This window comes from Hemicordylus capensis, chromosome 5 (genome assembly GCF_027244095.1).
Source record: "Hemicordylus capensis ecotype Gifberg chromosome 5, rHemCap1.1.pri, whole genome shotgun sequence".
Taxonomy (NCBI): Eukaryota; Metazoa; Chordata; class Lepidosauria; order Squamata; family Cordylidae; genus Hemicordylus; species Hemicordylus capensis.
In genome coordinates, this window is record NC_069661.1 from 229,317,683 (window position 1) to 229,339,803 (window position 22,121).

At 42.8% G+C, this 22,121-nt stretch overlaps 1 protein-coding gene across 3 annotated transcripts in view; it reads right to left on the reverse strand.

Moving 5' to 3' along the window:
* KDM7A (lysine demethylase 7A) overlaps positions 1 to 22,121 on the reverse strand; it is a 98,344-nt gene that overhangs the window by 53,995 nt on the left and 22,228 nt on the right. For 2 of the 3 annotated variants that reach the window (XM_053254746.1, XM_053254745.1), the window contains exon 2: positions 5,977 to 6,062. In XM_053254746.1, coding sequence (XP_053110721.1) covers positions 5,977 to 6,062 — 86 coding nt within the window. Of the gene's footprint in view, positions 1 to 5,976; positions 6,063 to 6,770; positions 7,401 to 22,121 lie in introns of those variants that run through there. The other variant, XM_053254748.1, reaches the window with a different exon arrangement.

A 22,121-nucleotide genomic window follows, 5' to 3' on the forward strand; every position in this document is an offset into this window, starting at 1 on the left:
TATAATCCCTCCAAGGTATTTAACAAAAGCCAATATACTATGTTGTAGTTCAGCAGTGATTGTGATTTTTTTAGGGCATGACACTCACAAACAATACCTTAAGATAGATCCATGTATCACCACAAGAAGAGACAATTAGCAGTTATGCTAATGCAGGGACTACTCAGTCTTACAGAGGGCTTTTTTCCACATCATCCTATGTGATCAGATTGACCTTCCAACACAGTACCTCAAGAAGCCCATAATTTTTTTTTAAACTCTGTGGCACTGGAAAGGAAACCTTCTACTGCTCTTCTTTGGGTGTCACCAATTCCCAACAGACCACATGTGTGCATGCCAGAGAGAAAGAATGACTCTTGGCAGCTATCTGGCAACTGCATCTAACAAGCTGGAGCTTAATTCACATACTTTAATATGTGACATTTAACACATTAGGAGGCAATTACTAGGCTCTGGAACATCAAAGAGGATAGGAGATCAACCAACATTCCTACCTAGAAAGGCTCTGCTAGGAACGAGCATATAAGAAAGCCTTTAAAATAAGGTTCATAGAAAATAATTACAACCCCATAATAATTAAGGATGGAGAATTATATTTACTAAAACAAAACAAAAACAAAAACCCTACGGATTAAGGCAGTGAATGAGCCTTCTAAAGACTATCACTCAATTGAGATTCCAGTGCAGTATTACATGAGTAAAAGGCAATAAGGTCGGTGAGCTAGAAGCACTCAAAAGAAATGCTGTATGTATTAGTATTATTGAATGGGAATAACTCTAGCAAGCTGGGTTGCCAATCCTTGGAAATTAGTTACCATTTAGTACAGGGGTGGGGAACCTTGGCCCTCCAGCTGTTTTTGAACTACAACTTCCACCTGGTGTCGACTTCAGGCGACCACAGAGCCCTGTGGTTGTCTTTGGTAGAAGGAAGGGTTTACCATTGCCATCTCCCACGCAGTAAGAGATGATGCCTTTCAGCATCTTCCTATAACGCTGCTGCCTGATATAGGTGTTTCCCATAGTCTGGGAAATATATCAGTGGGAATTAAATCCAGCAACTTGAGCCTTTTTAGAAGGGCTATATAAAAATCAAAATAACAACAACCACCACCACCACTCTGGCTTGCTAGTCAAGTCATTTCCCCACTTAGGATTAGAATATATATTACATATTAAACACAGATCATCATGGACAAAATAGTCGTTTCCCTTGACTGCATGCATAAAAGGCAATGGAATTAGAAGGTTAACAACCAAGAAATACATGTTTTTAAGTCAAGAAGCCCCTGCTAACTGGGCAAAGAGGCACCTTTTACCGTGGTGATTCTCTTTATTTAGCAGGGGGACAGTAACTGGCCCTATCCACCCCCAGCACAGTACTTCCAGTGACTGTTGCTGGTGTGTGTCTTATGTTTCTTTTTAGAATGTGAGCCCTTTGGGGACAGGGAGCCATCTTATTTGTTATTTCTCTTTGTAAACCGCCCTGAGCCATTTTTGGAAGGGCGGTATAGAAATCGAATTATTATTATTATTATTTATTAACACATTCAGACAGGTGTTATTGACTGGTTTGTTTTATCCAGACATCGAGTCCTTCCCAAGGACCTGGGATGGCTGAATTTTATTGTCAATTGTTATAGATATCGTCGCAGAATATAGGCTGTTCCCAGTAAAGCTGCTTTTTGTAATTGGCTGATGGTGATTTCTGTGGCCCCTATGGTGTTGAGGTGCTCTTCAAGGTCTTTTGGAACTGCACCCAGGGTGCCAGTTACCACTGGGATTATTTTGGTCTTTTTCTGCCACAGCCTTTCAATTTCCATTTGTAGATCTTTGTATTTGGTGATTTTTTTCTATTTCTTTTTCTTCTATTCTGCTATCCCCTGCTATTGCTATGTCAATTATTTTAACTTGTTTTTCTTTCTTCTCAACTACAGTTATATCTGGTGTATTGTGTGGCAGATGTTTGTCTGTAGTCGGAAGTCCCATAATATTTTTACATCTTCATTTTCGACCACTTTTTCAATTTGATGGTCCCACCAATTTCTGGCTACAGGTAGCTTGTATTTTTTGCGGATGTTCCAGTGTATCATCCCTGCTACCTTGTCATGCCTCTGTTTGTAGTCAGTCTGTGCGATCTTTTTACAACAGCTGATTAGGTGGTCCACTGTTTCATCTGCTTCTTTACAAAGGCGGCACTTGCTGTTTGTGGTGGATTTTTCGACTTTTGCTCTTATTGCATTTGTTCTTAGTGCCTGTTCTTGCGCAGCCAGTATTAAACCCTCTGTTTCTTTCTTCAATTTGCCATTCTTAAGCCATTGCCAGGTCTTGGTGATGTCTGATTTTCCACTTATATTGTGCAAATATTGACCATGCAGGGGCTTCTTTTTCCATTTTTCTGCTCGGTTCTTGATTTGTTCTTTCTTGTAGGCCTGCTTTCTTTCATTGGTGTTGAATAGTTTCGCGTTATTGACCATTTTAAGTGCATCTTCTTCACTGTATTATTATTATTATTATATTTACAAAGTGGCTTGCTTCTACATCAAACAGAATTATATCTGCACTGGACCATAATTTGGATATCAGGAGCATCGACACGTTCCTTCCCTTCCTCCTCCTATTTTCAGAGCTAATCATGATGCAGCATTTCACTAACTGTGTTTAGCTCAAACCACAGTTAGTGAAAATACTGCAATATATATACTTATATACTGTGGCAACAAGAAACCACAATTGCCAAACATACTCCTAATCATCTTTGCCAACTATGGTTTAGAGCTGAACATAGTTAGTTAAAACTAATGCACACGGAACACTGCATCTTTTTTAGCTCTAAAAATGAAGACTATGGGAGGGAGTGGAGGGGAAATCCCATGTAAGAGGGAAGGAATGCACAAATCTGTGGCACACTCCATTAGGCAGCGTTACATCTGAACCAGGCCAATGAGTCTTGATTTGCAATTCTTACCCTACCCCAATGCAGATAATTTCTCTCACTTAGTCAATGAATTCTAGAGTTCTATGATCACAACTTTTACTGAATTTGGTACTTATCACAAAAAATGAGATTTTTATTTTTATTTATTTATTTATTTATCACATTTTTATACCGCCCTAACCCAAGGTCTCAGGGCAGTTCACAACAAACAAATACTAAAAACAATTTAAAACAAATAATAAACAATCAAAAGTTTAAAAAATTAAAAGTTAAAAAGCTAAAAAGTTAAAAGTTAAAAAGCTAAAAAGCTTGGGTAAAAAGATAAGTCTTTAGACCCCTTTTAAAAGCCACTAGAGATGGGGAGAGTCTTATTCCCACGGGAAGTGTGTTCCAAAGTCTCAGGGCGACAACAGAGAAGGCCCATCCCTGGGTGGCCACCAAACGACATGAAGGTAGCCACAGACGAGCCTCCCCTGATGAATGTAGTGGACGATGGGGATCATGCAGAAGAAGACGCTCTCTTAAATACCGTGGGCCTAAGCGGTTTAGGGCTTTATAGGTTATAACCAGCACTTTGTATTTTGCCCGGAAACCTATCGGCCTTATTTAGTAACAATAAGAACAATAAAATTTCTAAAAGATAAGAGCTTCAAATTTTCTATAAGATTTGATGTCAATCAACATCAAATTTATGACTTTGGTTTTTTTGACTTCAGTTTTGGTTTATGACTTCAGAAAGTGATACACACAGAGAAGCCTGCTTACATGCATAGATTTTCTTAGCTGGATTAGGACAACAATATAAAACTTCTGTGGAAAATGCCTATGCCTAACCATCAAGCCCCCCCAAATCTGTCCATCAAGATGATGTAGATAATCTTGCACTTTGCATCCCTTACGAATGAGAAATAATTGAGAATAAGAAAAAAGGACAGGAACATTGGAATCACTTTCTTCTCCACTGTCTATCCTATTTACCACCCCGCAAAAAGGCCAAGGATTTTGCAATCTTTATCTCAGCACTCATTTAGATTGAGCTCTCCAAATGCTTCCATAACAACGGTCATAATCTGCAGGGCATAATTTCACAAATATTTATACTCCTCAAATATACTTTGAAATGAAACTCATTTGGTTTTCTGCTTGCAGAATTTGGGTTTTCTTGTTTCACTATTAAGATTTTTGTGTTGTTTTCAGTGAAGAATGCATAAGACCCACTTCATAATGCTTATTCCATTTAGAAGTCATCAATTATTCTAATTCTTCTTCTTCTATTTTTCTTCCAATTTTTTTTTTTAACATCGATTTTCAAAAAGGGATCCAGGGGCGATCCGGGAAATTACAGGCCGATTAGCTTGACGTCCATTCCAGGCAAATTAATGGAAAGCATCCTCAAGGATAAAATTGTAAAGCACATAGAACAATAGGCCATACTGGGAGATAACAAGGCTTCTGCAAAGGTAAATCTTGCCTCACAAACCTTTTAGAGTTCTTTGAGAGTGTCAACAAGTGTGTGGATCAAGGTGATCCAATTGACATAGTATATCTGAACTTCCAAAAAGCTTTTGACAAAGTTCCTCATCAAAGACTCCTGAGGAAACTTAGCAGTCATGGGATAAGGGGACAAGTACATGTGTAGATTGCTAACTGGTTGAAAAACAGGAAACAGGGGGTAGGTATAAATGGAGAGTTTTCACAATAGAGGGAAGTAAGAAGTGGGGTCCCCCAGGGATCTCTACTGGGACCAGTGTTTTTTAATTTATTCATAAATGATCTAGAAGTAGGGGTAAGCAGTGAAATTTGCAGATGATACCAAACTCATTAGGGTAATGAAATCCAAAACTGATTGTGAGGAGCTCCAAACAGATCTCTCCAAACTGGGTGAGTGGGCGACAAAATGGCAAATGCGGTTCAATGTTAGCAAGTGCAAAGTGATGCACACTGGGACGAAAACCCCAACTTCAAGTACAAGTTGATGGGATCTGAGCTGTCGGTGACTGACCAGGAGAGGGATCTTGGGGTCATGGTGGACAGCTCATTGAGAGTGTCGACTCAATGTGCGGCAGCTGTGAAAAAAGGCCAGTTCCATGCTAGGGATCATTAGGAACAGGATTGAAAATAAAACTGCTAATATTATAATGCCCTTGTACAAAACTATGGTGTGGCCACACCTGGAGTATTGCATACAATTCTGGTCACCACATCTTAAAAAGGACCTTTTAAAACTGGAAAAGGTACAGGAGAAGGCAACCAAGATTATCAGGGGCCTGGAGCGCCTTCCTTGTGAGACAAGGCTACAACACCTGGGGCTATTTAGTTTAGAAAAAAGACAACTGCAGGGAAACATGATAGAGGTCTATAAAATTATGCATGGTGTGGAGAAAGTGGGTAGGGAGAAATTTTCTCCCTCCTACATAACACTAGAACCAGGGGTCATCCCATGAAACTAATTGCCAGGAAATTTAGGACCAACAAACGGAAGTACTTTTTCACACAATGCATAATCAACTTGTGGAATTCTCTGCCACAAGATGTGATGACAGCCAACAACCTGGATGGCTTTAAGAGGGGTTTGGATAACCTCATGGATGAGAGGTCTATCAACGGCTACTAGGCAGAGGGCTATAGGCCACCTCCAGCCTCAAAGGCAGGATGCCTCTGAGTACCAGTAGCAGGGGAGTAACAGCAGGAGAGAGGGCATGCCTTCTGCTCCTGCCTGTGGGCTTCCAGCGGCCTCTGGTGGGCCACAGTGTGAAACAGGAAGCTGGACTAGATGGGCCTTGGGCCTGATCCAGCAGGGCTGTTCTTATTCAATTCAACTAAATGTCAGTTTTCTTCACATTCTGTTCAGCTCTCACATAATGCTCTTTTTAACAATAAGATAGGCAAGACCAAAAACCAAGAAGAAGTTTGCTACTTGGAATTAGATTCATGTAAAAAGTTAATAGTTACTGTCATGTTTTAATCTGAAGTTTTTGCCAATTTTCCCCCTGTGGAAAGTTGGAACAATCTAGTAAATACAGATCATCAATGTTACTTACTTAAGGAGGCTCCATGAAGTACTGCACAATTAGGACAGTGGTACAGGTCAATGTCAACAGCATGATGCTCTTCTACTCTGACACAACTAAAAGGAAAAGAAAAGAATCTTCAGGAACTCCAAGATCTTCATAGAAAATTTAATTACACCTTTTTAGAAAAATCATCATATATAAACATTAGCACATTTAATTTGTAAATGCCACCTGGACAATCTTATCCCCATCCCACTTCACAAATGATTTTACATTCTACCTTCAAAGCCACCTCCAAGGGCTGCTCCAAAGGGAGGGCAAGTAGACTAGCCACCTCCCACCTGCCTTCCCATTTGTTTCAGAAATCTAACATGTGGGACACAGCTCACCCACCCAGATATACACTTTACTCCTATGCCCCCTTTGGTTTTTTCTGGTGCCACCACTGCCCACCCCCTTTCAATATGGCAGCCCAAGGTGTGTGGGGGGGGAGGTCCTCCTGCAGCTAGAAAAACAACTAATTGTTCCTCAATAGTATTCTTGCTAGAAGAGGGAAGGCTGACTTAAGTGCTTTAGCCTAGAACCTTCTATGCCACAGTCATCTAGAAAACATGAGTTGCCCTAAGCAGCATGAATATTCTATGCCTGCAGTAGCCTTACAGAATCAGCTGCAACTATATCCACATCCTACTTGCCTGGCATAGGATGTTGGTTTAGATGCCACAGTACAGGCCTCTATTTGTGCCAGAGAAGAATGACAAAAGTTGGACATTAAACAGCAATTCTACACATTTCTCCCCATCGATATAAATATGGCTTACTTTAGTAAATGCAGTTGGGATCAGGATCCAGTTATTAAACAGACTGAGGGCCAATTCAACCTTAGGTTGCTTACTTCTGGGCAGATCTGTTACAATTTCACGGCATCTGTTTGGACATCAGAAGAAAGCAAGTTCCTTTTTAATAAGAACTTACTTTCCTAGAAAACTTGGAAGTGAAATTGAGCATGGATCCAAGAATAAAGAAATGAAATAAAGATTATTTAGAAGGATCTGCAGCATTATAGCTTCTTTTAGTTAACTGTCTAACACCCACCCTCAAAGAAAATATTTACATGCTTGGGTTCAGGCACTAGGTACAGTCTCAGCTGGTCTCATTTCGACATCTGGGTGATCCTACTCTGGCTCTGAGCCCAAGGGCAGTTGCAATGCCCACACCTGGCTCCTTGCAGCTCATGCATCCAATGATTTGTCAAGTAAGATCTGGTTAAGCCACCACCTCAAGGGCCAATATATTTCAGATAAGCAAAGGGGTACGCCCAAAAGGTATTCTGTCCCTTATTTCCTTCAGTGCCTAACAGCTCTAAGAGACAGGCTTAGAAGAGCCCCCTGCATCCTCCAAGTGATGCCTCAGGATGCTTATCATAGTATCTTCTTAATTGCACTGACTCTGCCAACTGTGCCCTGTATAACATTTTTTAACTGACATTATTACAGGGACCTACTGTCACAATGCAGTTTTGTGCGAAAATGCAGTACAAAGTAGGTGGTGAAGAGGTACGGTTCCCATAGCAAATTTGAATCCAAAGGGGCGAAGAATCATAATGGTCTTGTAAATAGGGGTGTGTATGGAACTGATTTCTGTGGTTCGTTTTGAATCAAATTCAAACTGGACCACAGTTCAATGACCAGGTTCGAACCAACTGGTCAGTCCAGTCAATTCGGCCAAACTGGGACAAGCCACTTCAGCAGGCTGGTAAAGGGATTCCCCATTACAAGCAAAGGGGAAGCCTTCAGAAAAGGCTTCTAAAGGGCAGCCGGGGGGGTGGGGCGGAGACACAACTAAAAGTGCACATGCATGGAGGCCAGGTCATTGCCATAGTCACATCGGCAGCACAGGCTGCTAAAGGGAGGGAGCGCCACCACTCCACAGTGGGCCGGGGCAGTAAGGAGAGGACCTTATCTACTTGTAGGTATGTCTAACCACCCCCCACCCCAGCTGCTCTTTAAAAGCCTTTTGTGAAGGCTTGTAAAGGGAAATCCTCACCAGATTCCCCTTTACAAGCCTGCCAAACCAGTCCACCATGAACAGGGCTCAGTTTGGTCCAGCCGGGCTTCTTGAAGGCTGGTTTGGTTCATGATCAGACCAGACGAAGCAGCCTGGTTGGTGGCAAACTGGTTCACCCTCAACTGGTTCGTGCCTACCTCTACTCCTAAGGTGGCCCATCTAAGCCCACACTACTACTATACGGAAGGTCAAGTGCTGAACTAATGGGAACTAATAAAATAGTATAGTGCATGAAGCCACTGTAGCCAATCCTGCAATGCTCTGCCCTACATTCTCTCTTCCTTGGCAGCTGCACACAATCCCCCTCCTCCATTAAGGAGGGGGGTTGTAAGGGAGCAGGATACTAACCACAGATTACCCAGGACTTGGTATGAACTGTGCCTGCTTCTTCCAGGACTTGTTCTTGGAAAATAGCTGGCATGAACTCAACCACAAGTTTATTAAGTGAGGACTTACAAAAGGAATGATGAGCTCAAGGCAGCTGGAGAAACACAAGTGTGCCTTGGAAGTTTTATGAATTAACTGAAGAGAAAAAGCAAGAGTTAAAGTCATAAAATGAGGCAGTACAGCAGCTTTTACAACCAGAACACAAGTGTATGGCATTAGGTACAGAAAGAATGAAAATAACTGAGTATGTAACAGGTATCAGAATTTGGTGAGTATTTGGATAGGAAAGGGAAGAGAATGAGACAAATATAATTCAAAGATAGTGTAGAGATGTAGAAAGAGGAAGTTTTGGCTTAACAATTAGGAGATTTGTCTTTGCTATGTTCAATTGAAGCCAAAAGTAAAGCATCCAGAATGAATGTCAGCAAGCCACAGGAGATAGGAAATCAAGAGATAGTGACTGAAGAAGGTTGTAACAGAAAACAGAAGAACAGTGTAAGATGAACCTGAGAGAGCACAGAATGAGGACTGCATATGGCCAAGGAACAAGCCTTGCAAGGATTGTTACATTGAGTGCAAGACAGAAATGTCACAAAGCACAGAAGGAGCTGTCCAAAATATGAAGATTAAAAAAAATACCCCAGTGAAACTCTTCAAGTTCACAAGAAGTCATGAAATTATAGTAGGAAAATGAACAATTCATTATTTTTACAGGAAAAACAAAGTGATGTTTAATGAACGTATCAGATAGATACTTGGCCCAAGATGGGGTGTTCAGTAACACTGTACAAGGATTCAGCTTTGAAAGGTCAAAGCCAAATGATGGTCACATCACCCTTGGCCCTGTATGGAAGGCTTTGACGTTTTGAAGCCAGATCTTTGTACAGGTGTAATGTATAGGGACTGCCACCCCTCAATGCCCCAGCAGTCACTCACGACTGGCACTTTTGGAGCTGCCACAACCTTTGTTCCTTATGAGATAATTATCTCAGCATGGGCTCTTGGACTAGGAGGAGAAAGTCAATGGACAGCTTATGCTACTATAGAGTCAAAAAAATTATTTCATATGTTCAGAGCTCTCATGTCTTTTAAGATAAAAGACTACAGTGATTTTAATTACAACATATTTAATTTTTCTTCCAGTTTTCTTTCCCCGACTTCTTACACTCTCTCATTTAATTAGCATCCAAAATTCTCATTCCTACTCTCTTCCCACTCACCACCCCACTAAAGTGGTCAGCAAATCATTAGGTAATATCTGCAATTAATACAGTTGTACCAGAACTAACATATCAAGAAATACAAGCTGATCACAAATTCAAGACTGCTAAAAGTACAATAAGTGCATTATATTTTAAAACCTAGATTATAATATGTACTTCAATAGATGAGAGCTGCTGGAGATGAAAATCTAAAGCAGCAGATATACTGCATATTTTGGCTGTGTCCCATGATTGCTAAATACTGGAAAGAAGTTCACTCTGCTACTGAAAAAAATGACAGGATATGATCTCATATGACCCAAGGATAAAATAAGGGATAAAGTGCTGAAAAATTATTTTGCCTCCTTTCAAGTTAGACTGATAAACAAACACAATATCCAAATATAGGTTAACCACACTCACATATTCCAAAAATTCAAATGAGACTGATATAACAGATAACTGTGCAAAAATGGATTATTTATTCAATACTGGAATAAAATTGTACAGAACTGTGTGTATCCTTGTCACTTATTTTCAAGGATACAAGACTATTTTTGTATTACAGCTGGTAAGGGAATTATGTGAATTTATGAGGAGTTTCATTTTGCTTTATATATTATTTGCTTATGCAATTCTTTTACAAGTTTATAATTTTAACCAGAAGTTCTGGTAAGAACTAACCTGCCTACTTTCCTTTCACTATCATCTTAATTTATAATTACCAGCTTCCACCTTAAACATTCACATCTGCCATCTTGAATTGGGGTGGATGACATCATTACAAACTATACCACTGAGGTGTCCCCAAATGTGGTTCAAATTGGTTAGATGGTCCATTCATTAGCCCACTTGCTCCCCAAACATTTGTGTGTCTGCCACCTTGAACTGAGGTGGATGATATCACCACAAACTATGCCATTGAGGTGTCCCTACAACAGTATCAGATTTGGTTCAAATTGGTCCAGGCATTGCAAAGCTAATCGGGACACGGACGGGCGACAGACAGAGACAACATGCTGGGTAATCTCATAAGCTTACTTTCCTTAAGGAAAGTTGGCTAAAAAGTAATACTTTAGGGTCAATATTAGACCTCCAATATTGCAAATGATATCTAATGATGCAACCCAAACAACGTAACATTGCTTGGGACAGGGGTTTTCCATGAAACTTTTGTTGTCTCCACTTCAGTCTCAGCCTATGCATACTTCTCTACTATCCTGCTCAAGCATCCATTCTACTCTACTCCAATCTGCTCCCACCCCTCACAACTCTGTCAGCATTTCTCTAAAAGAGAAAGTACTCCATTTTGGGAAATGCCATCACGGGGGGTGGGGGGGATGACCGCCCCATGAGATGTTATCATATTCTATATCTTAGACTACATACTTTCACAGTTGCAAAAAAGGGACTGTTAATATTCTGTACTGAACAAATAACAAGAGCAGCAGAACATGACTGAACAGTTGGAGATTCACAATTTTACATCCAGGGTCAGTCAAGTGAAAAGAGCCAGCACGAGGCCCACCTGCCCAGTGCCCACAGCAGAAGCTGAGAATCACACTGTTGATGTCTCTCCCACTCCCACTCCCCCCACCCCACCTACGAATAGGAGCATTTTCCAGTGGCTGCTGTGATAAACAGAAAAGCTCCTGTTTGTGGATGAGGGAGGTTGGAAGGGGAAGGTTGGAAGAGACAACAGATCAACTTGCTGAGCCAAGAGAGTCCCAATGTCTTCCTCTTTTCACACATATTCCCCATCTATGAACGGCCTTCTTTCAGAGGCCTCTATGACAACGCAGAGCTTCTGAGAGAAGCCCATTCACCAGGGTGGATTTGATTTAAATCAAACTGATTTAAATCACGATTTAAATCACTAGCAGGGTGGATAAAAATAAAAAAAATCCGATTTAAATAAAAAAATCCGATTTAAATAAAAAAATCAGATTTTTTTTATTTAAATTGGATTTTTTTATTTTTATCCACCCTGCTAGTGATTTAAATCGTGATTTAAATCATGATTTAAATCAGTTTGATTTAAATCAAATCCACCCTGCCATTCACACACGGCAAAGGCTCCTAGAAAACCCCTCTAGTCAAGAATTAGCTGGGCAGCAGGACAGCAGCAGAGTACTTTGCAACAGCTAAGCTGTCAGAGACTATCTTTTTTTTCCTTTTTAATAAATGCAATGCCAGATGGTCGCACTTTGTTGTTAAATAAAATAAAAAATGTGCCCACCAACACGGTCACTGTGAAGCATATCAGAATACTGTTGCTGTCCTGCTGCCCAGGTAAGCATCATCTAGGGCTTGGGGGGGGGGGTCTCACAAAGGCACTTAGGTGAAGATGCCCTGGAACTAACTTAGTTATTTATTATTAAAACATTTTTATACAACCCAAAACTCATGTCTCTGGACGGTTTACAACAGAATAAAACCGAAGTAAAACATTTGATAGGACAAAAATAGGGGCAGGGGAAACACACACATTACAACCAGGGTGGATTTGATTTAAATCAAACTGATTTAAATCACGATTTAAATCACTAGCAGGGTGGATAAAAATAAAAAAAATCAGATTTAAATCAAAAGAATCCAATTTAAATCAAAAAAATCCAATTTTTTTTATTTAAATCGGATTTTTTTTTATTTTTATCCACCCTGCTAGTGATTTAAATCAGTTTGATTTAAATCAAATCCTCCCTGATTACAACAATTTAAAAATTTTTAAATAATATTTTAAAACAGCATTAAAACCATTAAACTTGCCCTGTGTAAGTTTCCAACTAATACCTGAGAACACATATGCTTATAATTTCAGGTTAAACCAGTCAGTGAGTTGCAGTACACTTGTAAAAATTGTATTTACCAATAACTTAGGGCATAGGTTGATAGGTAGGTGACTCATCACAGAGGGAGATAAGAAGATTGTGTGGTAAAGTTTTATTTGATAATATTGCTGAAAATGCTCACCATTAATCATTAGCCTGAACATTAGCTTGAAATAGCTTGCTATGAAAGAGAATAAAACCACTCTGTTTTGTCCACTGGTCTTACATCCATGAGCAGGATCTGTCTTTAATGTTATTTATTGCAGAGTGCTTTTTGTTGAAAATGATTACTGGTTGATGGAGGACCAAATTAAGACAAATATTAAATATAAAAAGAATGAGTGTTTGGATGACAGGCCCCAATGTTTCCATAATGTTTTGGATTTCTATGATAACAAAAATGTAAACACAGCCAGTCATGAAGTTGCCCCAGTTGAATGGAAACATTTTAAAACACACTACTACATATTTTCACTATGCCAATATTTAAAATACATATTTTAAACAAATAAAAGAGTTCCTTGCGCACATGCACTCACTCACTCACTCAGTTTCTCTCTTCTGGTAGCTTTTAGATATGAGATAAGTTTCATGCATCCCTAAAACAGGAAGCAATATTGGAATTACCATGAAGGGATCCCCCCCCGCCACCCACACTGTTCATAGGTCATCCATTGACACATGGGTTGTTCCCGGTATGTTCGGTCTGCAGACAATAATTAGTTTCATGACTGTTGTGAAGAGTCATACATAGGTAGCGAAAGAGAGACGGGCCCAGGAAGGCCAGAGACGTTAAGATATACACAAGTCAAACAGGGTTGTTCAGTAGGGAATCCCTGAGTGCCTTGAGAGACATAGCCACCCAAAATATGGGATGCCCATACCATTAAGGGAACAGCTGTCTACATCCAGGGTGAGTCAGATGACCTACAAACACTGGGAAAAAGAGCCCTTCACAGTAAGTCCAATGTTCCTTTTCCCCCAGCGTTGTAGGTTATCCACTGACATGTGGGATATGCCCAAGCTGATTCTATATGGGTGGGAGCAGATGCAGACAGACCACCAGTTGGAGGACAGTGCAGCTTGTGAATGAAAAGAGGAAATTTTGTAATGCCTGATGAAGGGGGTGACAGAGGACCATGTTGCTGCCCTACAAATAATAGATATTTGTATAACCACTCATAGATGTGTGTTGGCCAAGAAAGCCACAGAGGTAGAGGCACTGCAGGTAGAGTGTGCCGTGATGAGTGTTACCAGGGCCAGAAGATTAAGGGACTCAAAAAGGTGAATATAATGCAACTTTGAATCCATGACACCAAGGTGACTTTTGAGACCTTGGCATCCTGGGAAGAAGGGGAAGAAGGATCTGTTTATGGGCCTATGCCCTGCTTGATTCTTGAAAGGGGAGAATCAGCCATTGTAATGGGCGTAAGGGTTACCCTGCCCATGGTGTGCACTCTAGGCAGGCTATCATGGATCCAGTAGCTGGAAAAGGACCATGATGTTGGCAGATGTCTGGTGGAGGAGGGGGCAAATCATGGGCATTATTTTCTCTTGCAGGGAAGCAATATGGTGGCCTGAGCTGTATTGAACTTCTGAGCTTTACTGAACCCCCAAGATGTTGCAGGGATTGGGATGGATGTAGATGGCTCTTTGCCTGGTTGATCTGGAAGCCGTGGTGGTCGAGGCAGCTCAGAGTTTGGTGTAAATCCCTTTGGGTCTGATGGAAGTTCAGTGATCAGATCAAGAGATCATCCAGGAACGGATGTATATGCACATAATGCATACGCATTACTAGGGCTACCATGACCTTCATGAATACCTGTTGAGCAGATGACAGGCCAAAAGGCAGCACCCTATACTGGAAGTGTTGGCTGAAGTGGAAGTATCTTCTGTGGCCCAGGAGGATGGGGATGTGGAGGTATACCTCCAAGAGATCCATAAACGCCAGGTAATCGTTGTAGCGAACTGCCTCTTTGATTGTGTATTGTAATTCCATCTGGAATATCTTTTTCCTAATGAATTTGTTGAGATGTTTGAGGTCCAGCACCATTCTCCATGATCCATCTTTCCTGGGAACTAGAAACAATATGGCATAGGCACAAGAGCTTGTTTCTGTCAAGGGCACTGGTTCTATGGCTTGAATCTGTAGAAGATGAAGAAATAGCCTGAATCATTCTGTGGATTCTTGAACCTGGGCATGACGATGTAATAGTCCAGAGGCAGGGAAGTGAAGTTGATGGAGTATCCCTCGAAGAGTGTGCTGAACACTCAATGATCTTGAGTGACGGAGGTCCAGGCAAGCGAAAAGAGAAGGAGCCTGCCCCCAACCAGAATGGAGTCATTGTTTTCTTGGTGGCTGGGCCAGGGAGGAGAAGGGGTGGGCATACTATGGCTGTGTGGGTCATTTGTTCCACTGCTTCCACTGCGATCCACCCAGGGGCTTGAAAGTGGGGTTGTGGTCATCTCTGTAGTTACCACCAGGTTGCCCATTGAGGGGCAGTCTGGATCGAATGGAGGATGTTAGATGATGAAAAGGCTGATTGTACTCTTTCCAGCCTGCTGCTTCTTGTTGGGCACCTCCACAAGGATGGGGTCCAGAGACTCCAGAAAAAGCTTGTCTCCTGTAAATGGCAAAGCTGCCAGACTAAGTTTTTTACTTGGTATCCATGATCCAGTTCTTTAGCCAGCTTTATCGACGAACTGGCACCCCAGACACCATGGCTCTGAAGGCTTGCTGGATACAGCCGAGGCTGAAGTCAGCCATAAGTGCCACTGCTTTTGCCAGTTTGTTGATGCCCTGGCATAGCTTAGTATTTTCAGGTGGAACGAGCTGGATCAGGTCCTTTGCCCAGAGGATGGATGCTCTGGCAAATAAGGAGTTGTTAACTGCTGCTCCGATGATGGTGGTGGAACTGTCATGTTCTTTCCTGAGAAGTAGGTGATATTTCCTGTCCTCAGGTATCCTGAGCTGCTCGTGCTCATCACTGTGCCCGAGACCACCTGGGCCATGGAGGCATCAACCTGAGGAAAGGCTAAAAGCGATTGTACATCTTGTGGAAGAATACATTTTTTCTAAGGCATATCTTGTGGAAGAATACATATTTCTAAGGCATATGTCTAGTGGACAATGGTGCTTTCCACTCAGCCATCATCACATTTCTAAATAAAGGAGGGAAGGTACCGTGGTCTTGGGGGTGAAGGTGGTAGTGAAGTTGTTTTGGTCCCGGGAGGAGGGACCTTGTGGGATATTTCTGATGGGGTGATGTCCTTAATTGCTTTCTTAGGCTTAGCAGGAAGCACCTCAGTCAGGCTGTGAGATGGGGGCCTGCGAAAGAATCTCTTTTTCGTCAGGTAGCTCACCCTCTTCTCTATAGATAGAGGCCTATAGATCAAAGTCCATGTAGCCTGAAGAGGCAGACTCAGGTCCTGATTGACCATGGGTACCTGGCACGAGGGGATGTACTGGGGTGGGGGGAGATGGGCCCGGCAGGGTTGGCGCTGGTACCTCTATGGGGTGCTGGGGCGGGGCAGGCCTCTTTGGAGGAGGCACCAAAGGTTCAGGTGATTGAGAGGCCCTTCTTTTGCACCTAGGAAACCTAGGTTTGGATCTGAATCGGCCAGAATGGGGTATGTCCTCTCTCCTGGGGCTGGTGTTGGGGGATGAGGAGGAGAGAGGTCTGGGTGGACTCCTGGGGTTCCTGGGAAGTGCAGCAGGAACATTGCAAAGTGGGGCAGGCAGGGGAAGTATATACACAGCCATGCATTCCCTTGTAATACAACTCCCTCAGCCAGTTAGCCGTATCTGGTGGATCCCTTGGCCCGAGGAGGGCGGGTGGGATTATTCCTAGGTTTTGGTGAAAAATGATTGCCATCTGGGTGTTCCCGAGGATCTGCATGCTGGTCTGGAAGAGGAGGAACCAGTTTATGAGGCACTGGGGCCTGATCCAACAGGATCCTTGGCGTTTCCCCCGCTGGTGGAATACTGTGCCCCCTGCTGGGGTAGGGTGCAGCACTGCCAGCTCCCCAGTGGCCAAGTTTGGAGCCCCTCTTGGTGGCAGATGCACAGGGACTATCACCAGCCTCTCTAGGGAGCAACTGAGGAAGGACCTCAGCTGCTGCGCCATTTGCCTGCTTTATTATTTTATTTTATTTAACATATTTCTATACAGCCCAAAACTTGTGTCTCCAGGCGGTTTACAATTAAAATCATTTAAATATTTAAATCATTAACATTAAAATCATTCAAAACCCAATGTTAAAAGTATTACAACTATTATTAATCTAATTAAAAGCCTAGGTGAACAAATATGTCTTCTGTGCCTTTTTTAAAGTTGCCAGAGATGGTGAGCAGTGTTCCCTTTAACAAGGATTCCCAGATGTTGTTGACTACAACTCCCATAATCCCCAAGCAAAAGCCATTACAGATGGGTATTCTGGGAGTTGTAGTCAACAACAGCTGGAAACGCATTAGAGGAAACACTGATGAGGAGGCTCTCATCTCAACAGGGAGCGCATTCCAAAGCCCAGAGCCAGCAACGGAGAAGGACTGTCCCTGAGTAGCCACAAGACAAGCCAGTGGCAACCGTAGACGTACCTCTCCAGAAGATCTCAATGGGGCTCATGGTGAAGACTACATTCTCTTAAAAATCTTGGTCCTAAGCCATTTAGGGCTTTATAGGTAATAACCAGCACCTTGTATTTTGCCTAAAACCCAGGGTGGATTTGATTTAAATCACTAGCAGGGTGGATAAAAATCAAAAAAATCCGATTTAAATAAAAAAAATCCAATTTAAATAAAAAAATCGGATTTTTTTGATTTAAATTGGATTTTTTAAAATTTAAATCGGATTTTTAAAAATTTAAATCGGATTTTTTAAAATTTAAATCAGATTTTTTTATTTTTATCCACCCTGCTAGTGATTTAAATCATGATTTAAATCAAATCCACCCTGCTGAAAACTTATCGGCAGCCAGTGTAGCTCTTTCAACACAGGCGTAATATGGTCTCTCTGAGATAATCCAGACACCAACCTGGCTGCCACATTCTGTACCAGAGGCAGTTACAAAGGCAGCCCCAAATAGAGTACATTGGAGAAGTCCAGTCTGGAGATTACCAGCATGTGTACCACCGTTCTGAGGTCATTTTCTCAAGATACGGATGCAGCTTGCATATCAGCCAAAGCTGACAGAAAGCACCTCTGGCCACTGCCTCATCCTGGGAAACCAGGGAGAGATTTGGATCCAGAAGCACCCCAGGACTGTGTATCTGTTCCTTCTGGAGAAGTGTGGCCCCATCCAGAACTGGCAGATCAAAATCGTCTCCTGAGTTCCAGCCCTGCATAATAAATACCTCTGTCCTATCTGGATTCAACCTCAGTTTGTTATCCCTCATCCAGTCCATCACTGCTTCTAGGCAGGCATTTAAGGTAGGGATGTGCACGAACTGAAGTTCAGCCCAGCGGAGGCGGGGGGGGTTACCTTTAAGGATAAGGGTGGCTGCCCATTCTTCCCACCCCCGGCTGTGTTTCCCTCGCCAGTGCTGTCGCCAAAACTGGTGCCGCGGAGCTGCAGCATACATCCTTGCAGCCCCGTTCAATATTCTACTGAAAGTGGCCAGTGCACATGTGCATGTCACGCATGCACACCGGCCACTTCCGGTACAACACTGAACGGGGCTGCAAGGATGTACGCAGCAGCATCAGGTTGGAAAGGATTCTTAGGAGCAATCCTGTCCACTGCCTTGGTGAGTTGCCTGTTCCAATTCTCCACCAGAACATCAACAGGTCATTGGTAGGGCCAACACGAAATCCCTCCAAGGCTTTTCAGAAACCTATTGGGGTCCAATAAACTCCTTGGGCGGACCATCCTAATGGGCTCCTCGCCCATGCGGAGGCAGGATGTGATTGTGAGTCAAACCTTAACCAGATGGTGGTCTGTCCATGACAATGGGGAAATCACAGGAGTACCCATCCACGGAACACCACCCTGTTCAGAGTGGAAGATCAGATCAGGCATGTGACCAGCAACGTGCATCCATCTCGAGACCACTTGGGATAGGCCCATAGATGTCATGGTCTCTATGAACTCCTGAGCCGCCCTGGACAAATTGGTCCCAAAATGGAGTTCCCCACCACCACAAGCCTGGGAGACTCCAATACCAGGCCTGAGACCAAGTCCATCAGCTCAGTTAGGGACTCTGTTGGGCAGCAGGGCGATAGGTACACCAACAGAAGTCCCAGTCCTAGTCCCCAAACTCAAGTACACACTTCAACAGGGATCCTGACAAGAGAGATATTGTTCTTATAGACCACAGCCACTCCACCGCCCCCGCCCATGTCCCCTCACCTGCTCCTCAACAGCTGGGACCAGACCATGTCACCAGCCACCAGCCCCCCAACCAAGTCTCTGTGATACATACTAGTTTGGCCCCTTCATCCAGAATCCGATCATGGATGACTTCAGGTTTATTCTGGACTGACCTGGCATTGCAAAGGAGCAGTGAGGCTATGTAGGTGGTTGGCACTGCTCCCCAATGACAAAGAAGCTAGTAGGACAGCCAGAAAGGGAAACTGTGATTAAGTTTCTGATTTCCCTTCCCCTGCAACGGACTGCTGACCTGCCAACATTACTACTTCTGTTCCCCATCACCACCAGAATAGCCACCCCATAATCTGCAAATACACCCCATCTCATCTCCAGACAACCCAGGAACATCAAAACTAAACTCACCCAGGATTTAAAACAGAGCCAAATTAAAGATACCTACCCACCACTATCACACCCTCAAAGAATCTAGGGCCAGTCAGCCTGGCCCTCACCCTCATTATCCCCCAAAGTGGCTCCCTCAAAGCAATAGCCCCCTTTGGTGGCGGGCCTGCCGCCACAGGCAGCATTCCTATAAGAGGCCAGGAACTGGGCAGGTAGTACCAGGAACTGCTGAGTCACTCACCCCTGGCCCCAGTCGTGCACATACTCCCCACAGATGTTCATCAGGGACAGCAGGCTGCAGTCCCACAGGGAAGTAAGGAGCAGGCAGATAGCAGCAGCAGAAGCAAATAGTACATGGGCAGTACTGAGTGGGAAGTAGATGGCCTCTTCCTTTCCTCTGCTGGGCTTCTAGCCTTTGATGGCATCAGGGTCCCCTTGTGAGGAGGTGGGGAGTTGTTTGCACCAGGGTGGATTTGATTTAAATCAAACTGATTTAAATCACTAGCAAGGTGGATAAAAATCAAAAAAATCCAATTTAAATTTAAAAAATCCAATTTAAATAAAAAAAATCCGATTTTTTTGATTTAAATTGATTTTTTTATTTAAATCGGATTTTTTTTTAATTTTTATCCACCCTGCTAGTGATTTAAATCATGATTTAAATCGTGATTTAAATCAGTTTGATTTAAATCAAATCCACCCTGGTTGAGATTTGAGATACATATCACTTGAGATACCAGCCCCTTGCTAAGCCTCAGAGAGGATAGCAGCATGGCTTTTTTCTTGTGCCTTGTGGGCTCTTTGGAGAACTTTTTCTTCTTGGAGGCCTTTCTGGGGACAGGGGTTGCAGTTACCACCGAGGTGGAAATTACGCAGGCTAGCCAAGAGGGTGAGGTCTCCTTAGGGGTGGGGGCCTCTGAGGCAGCTGTAACCTCGGTAGAGGTAGCGAGGGCCAGCCACGATGGGCAGGCCAAGCAGTGCCAATTGTTTTGGGCACAAGGTTCATGTCAAGGCTGACTGTCTCTCCTCTTGGAGTGGGGGCCATCTAACAGGGACCCCTGCAGCATTTCCCCTGTAAGGGCTAGTTCCATTGGCAGGGATGCAAAAAGAAACAAAAAAATAACTAAATGAAATCAAAAGAGTCAATGAGCCTAATTAGCAGAACTGTTTAGAATGTGGTCAAATTAAACAAATATTAAGGCTCATTTCCCACCCTCGCACAATCTGGGAGGTGGGGTGGGGGGAGAAAGTCAGAGAGAAATTAGGTGGAAAAGAAAGATAATGCCACACTGCAAACAAAAGCCAGAACTCTTGAGAAACGCTGCTGACTTTAGCAAAGACGGGAACAGAACTGGGAATTGGCACCACCTGGCGACCGGAAATTAGCCTTAAAAGAATAAAACTAATTCCCTTCTTCAGACCAAGAATACCTGGAGCAACCCACATGTCAATGGATAACCTACAAACACTGGAGAAAAACAGTCCCACCTGAATCTCCTGCCATAAGCACACCTTGATTCTAAACAAGGTGGCAACAGAATACCAATTCTTAACTGCAGTCTTATCAGCTAAAGTTAAGTGTGCCATCAAGTCGATTTCGATTCCTGGCACCCAAAGATCCCTGTTTTCTCTGGTAGAATACAATAGGAGTTTACCATTGCCTCCTCCCACACAGTATGAGATGATGCCTTTCAGCATCTTCCTATATTGCTGCTGCAATATAGTCTGGGAAACATACCCACTGGGGATTCAAACCGGCAACCTTCTGCTTGTTAGTCAAGCATTTCCCTGCTGCACCACAAGGTGGTCAACCCTAATCAGCTAGTGGCCATGAAATAAGAGAACTGTTACCCTGGAAGAAGCTTGCATAATTATTTCCAACTCAGGGGTGTGTGTACCAACTAGGCTCGAGAACTTCCATTTTAGGATGTTGTTTCCCAAAGTTAGGGTGCATATGTTACTGATTACTACATAAAATCATGAAAGTTTGGCTACTGCAAGGCGGCGGCAGCAGCATGCAAAGAGTCACAACAAATGAGAATTTTAACTATGAAGAGTTAGGCTTTATAAACATATTTTAATATCAGAAAATTCCTTCCTCCATGGCATATATTTTGTGGTATTTCAAGTTGCAGGCATTAAAATGAAGGCTCAGAGCCTTTCAGCGGACAATACTGCACAGATATTTAGTGATTTGCAATGTGGGGGTTACCCAAACCATTACAAAAGGTGGAAAGACATAGCTACAATACAAAACAGGAGTCCCACCCTCCTTTCAACAGCAATTCACTAATAACAGCCTGAAATGTATGCACAATCTGAATGATTCTCCAGAAAGTTATAAACATGTTGCTTATAGCAGGAAGGAATAGCAGGATCCTGTTTCTATGTAGTGCTGGTTCATAGGGAGCATGTTGTCTGAACCTGCCAACCTCCAGTTCCCATCTTTCACACAAATTATGTGCTCAAATTCAAATGAAAGTGACCAGCTGGGCAGAGAATCTCAGGCGGAAGTCAGGAACTGGCATGGAAACTGGTTTTGAAGGGTAAAATTATGTACTTCATATTTTCATTGGGGCCATAGTTTTCAAACATTGCCCAGGGCGCAACAAATGCCTTGTTCTGGCTCTGCATATTTGCGACCAGTGGGGCACAAATGTGATGCTGTGAAAGCTTGGGCGCATCAGACAGATGCCAATTAATTACCAACCAGCAAAGATTTGATACAAAGTTGGCTTTTATTATGAACATACAAAGTAAAAGTAAGTGTGCCATCAAGTTGATTTTGACTCCTGGCACCACAGAGCCCTGTGCTTTTCTTTGGTATAATACAGGAGGGGTTTACCATTGCCTCCTCCTGCGCAGTATGAGATTATGCCTTTCGGCATCTTTCTATATCACTGCTGCCCGATTTAGTACCAGCAGGCATTTGAACTGGCAACCTTCTACTTGTTAGTCAAGTATTTCCCGGCTA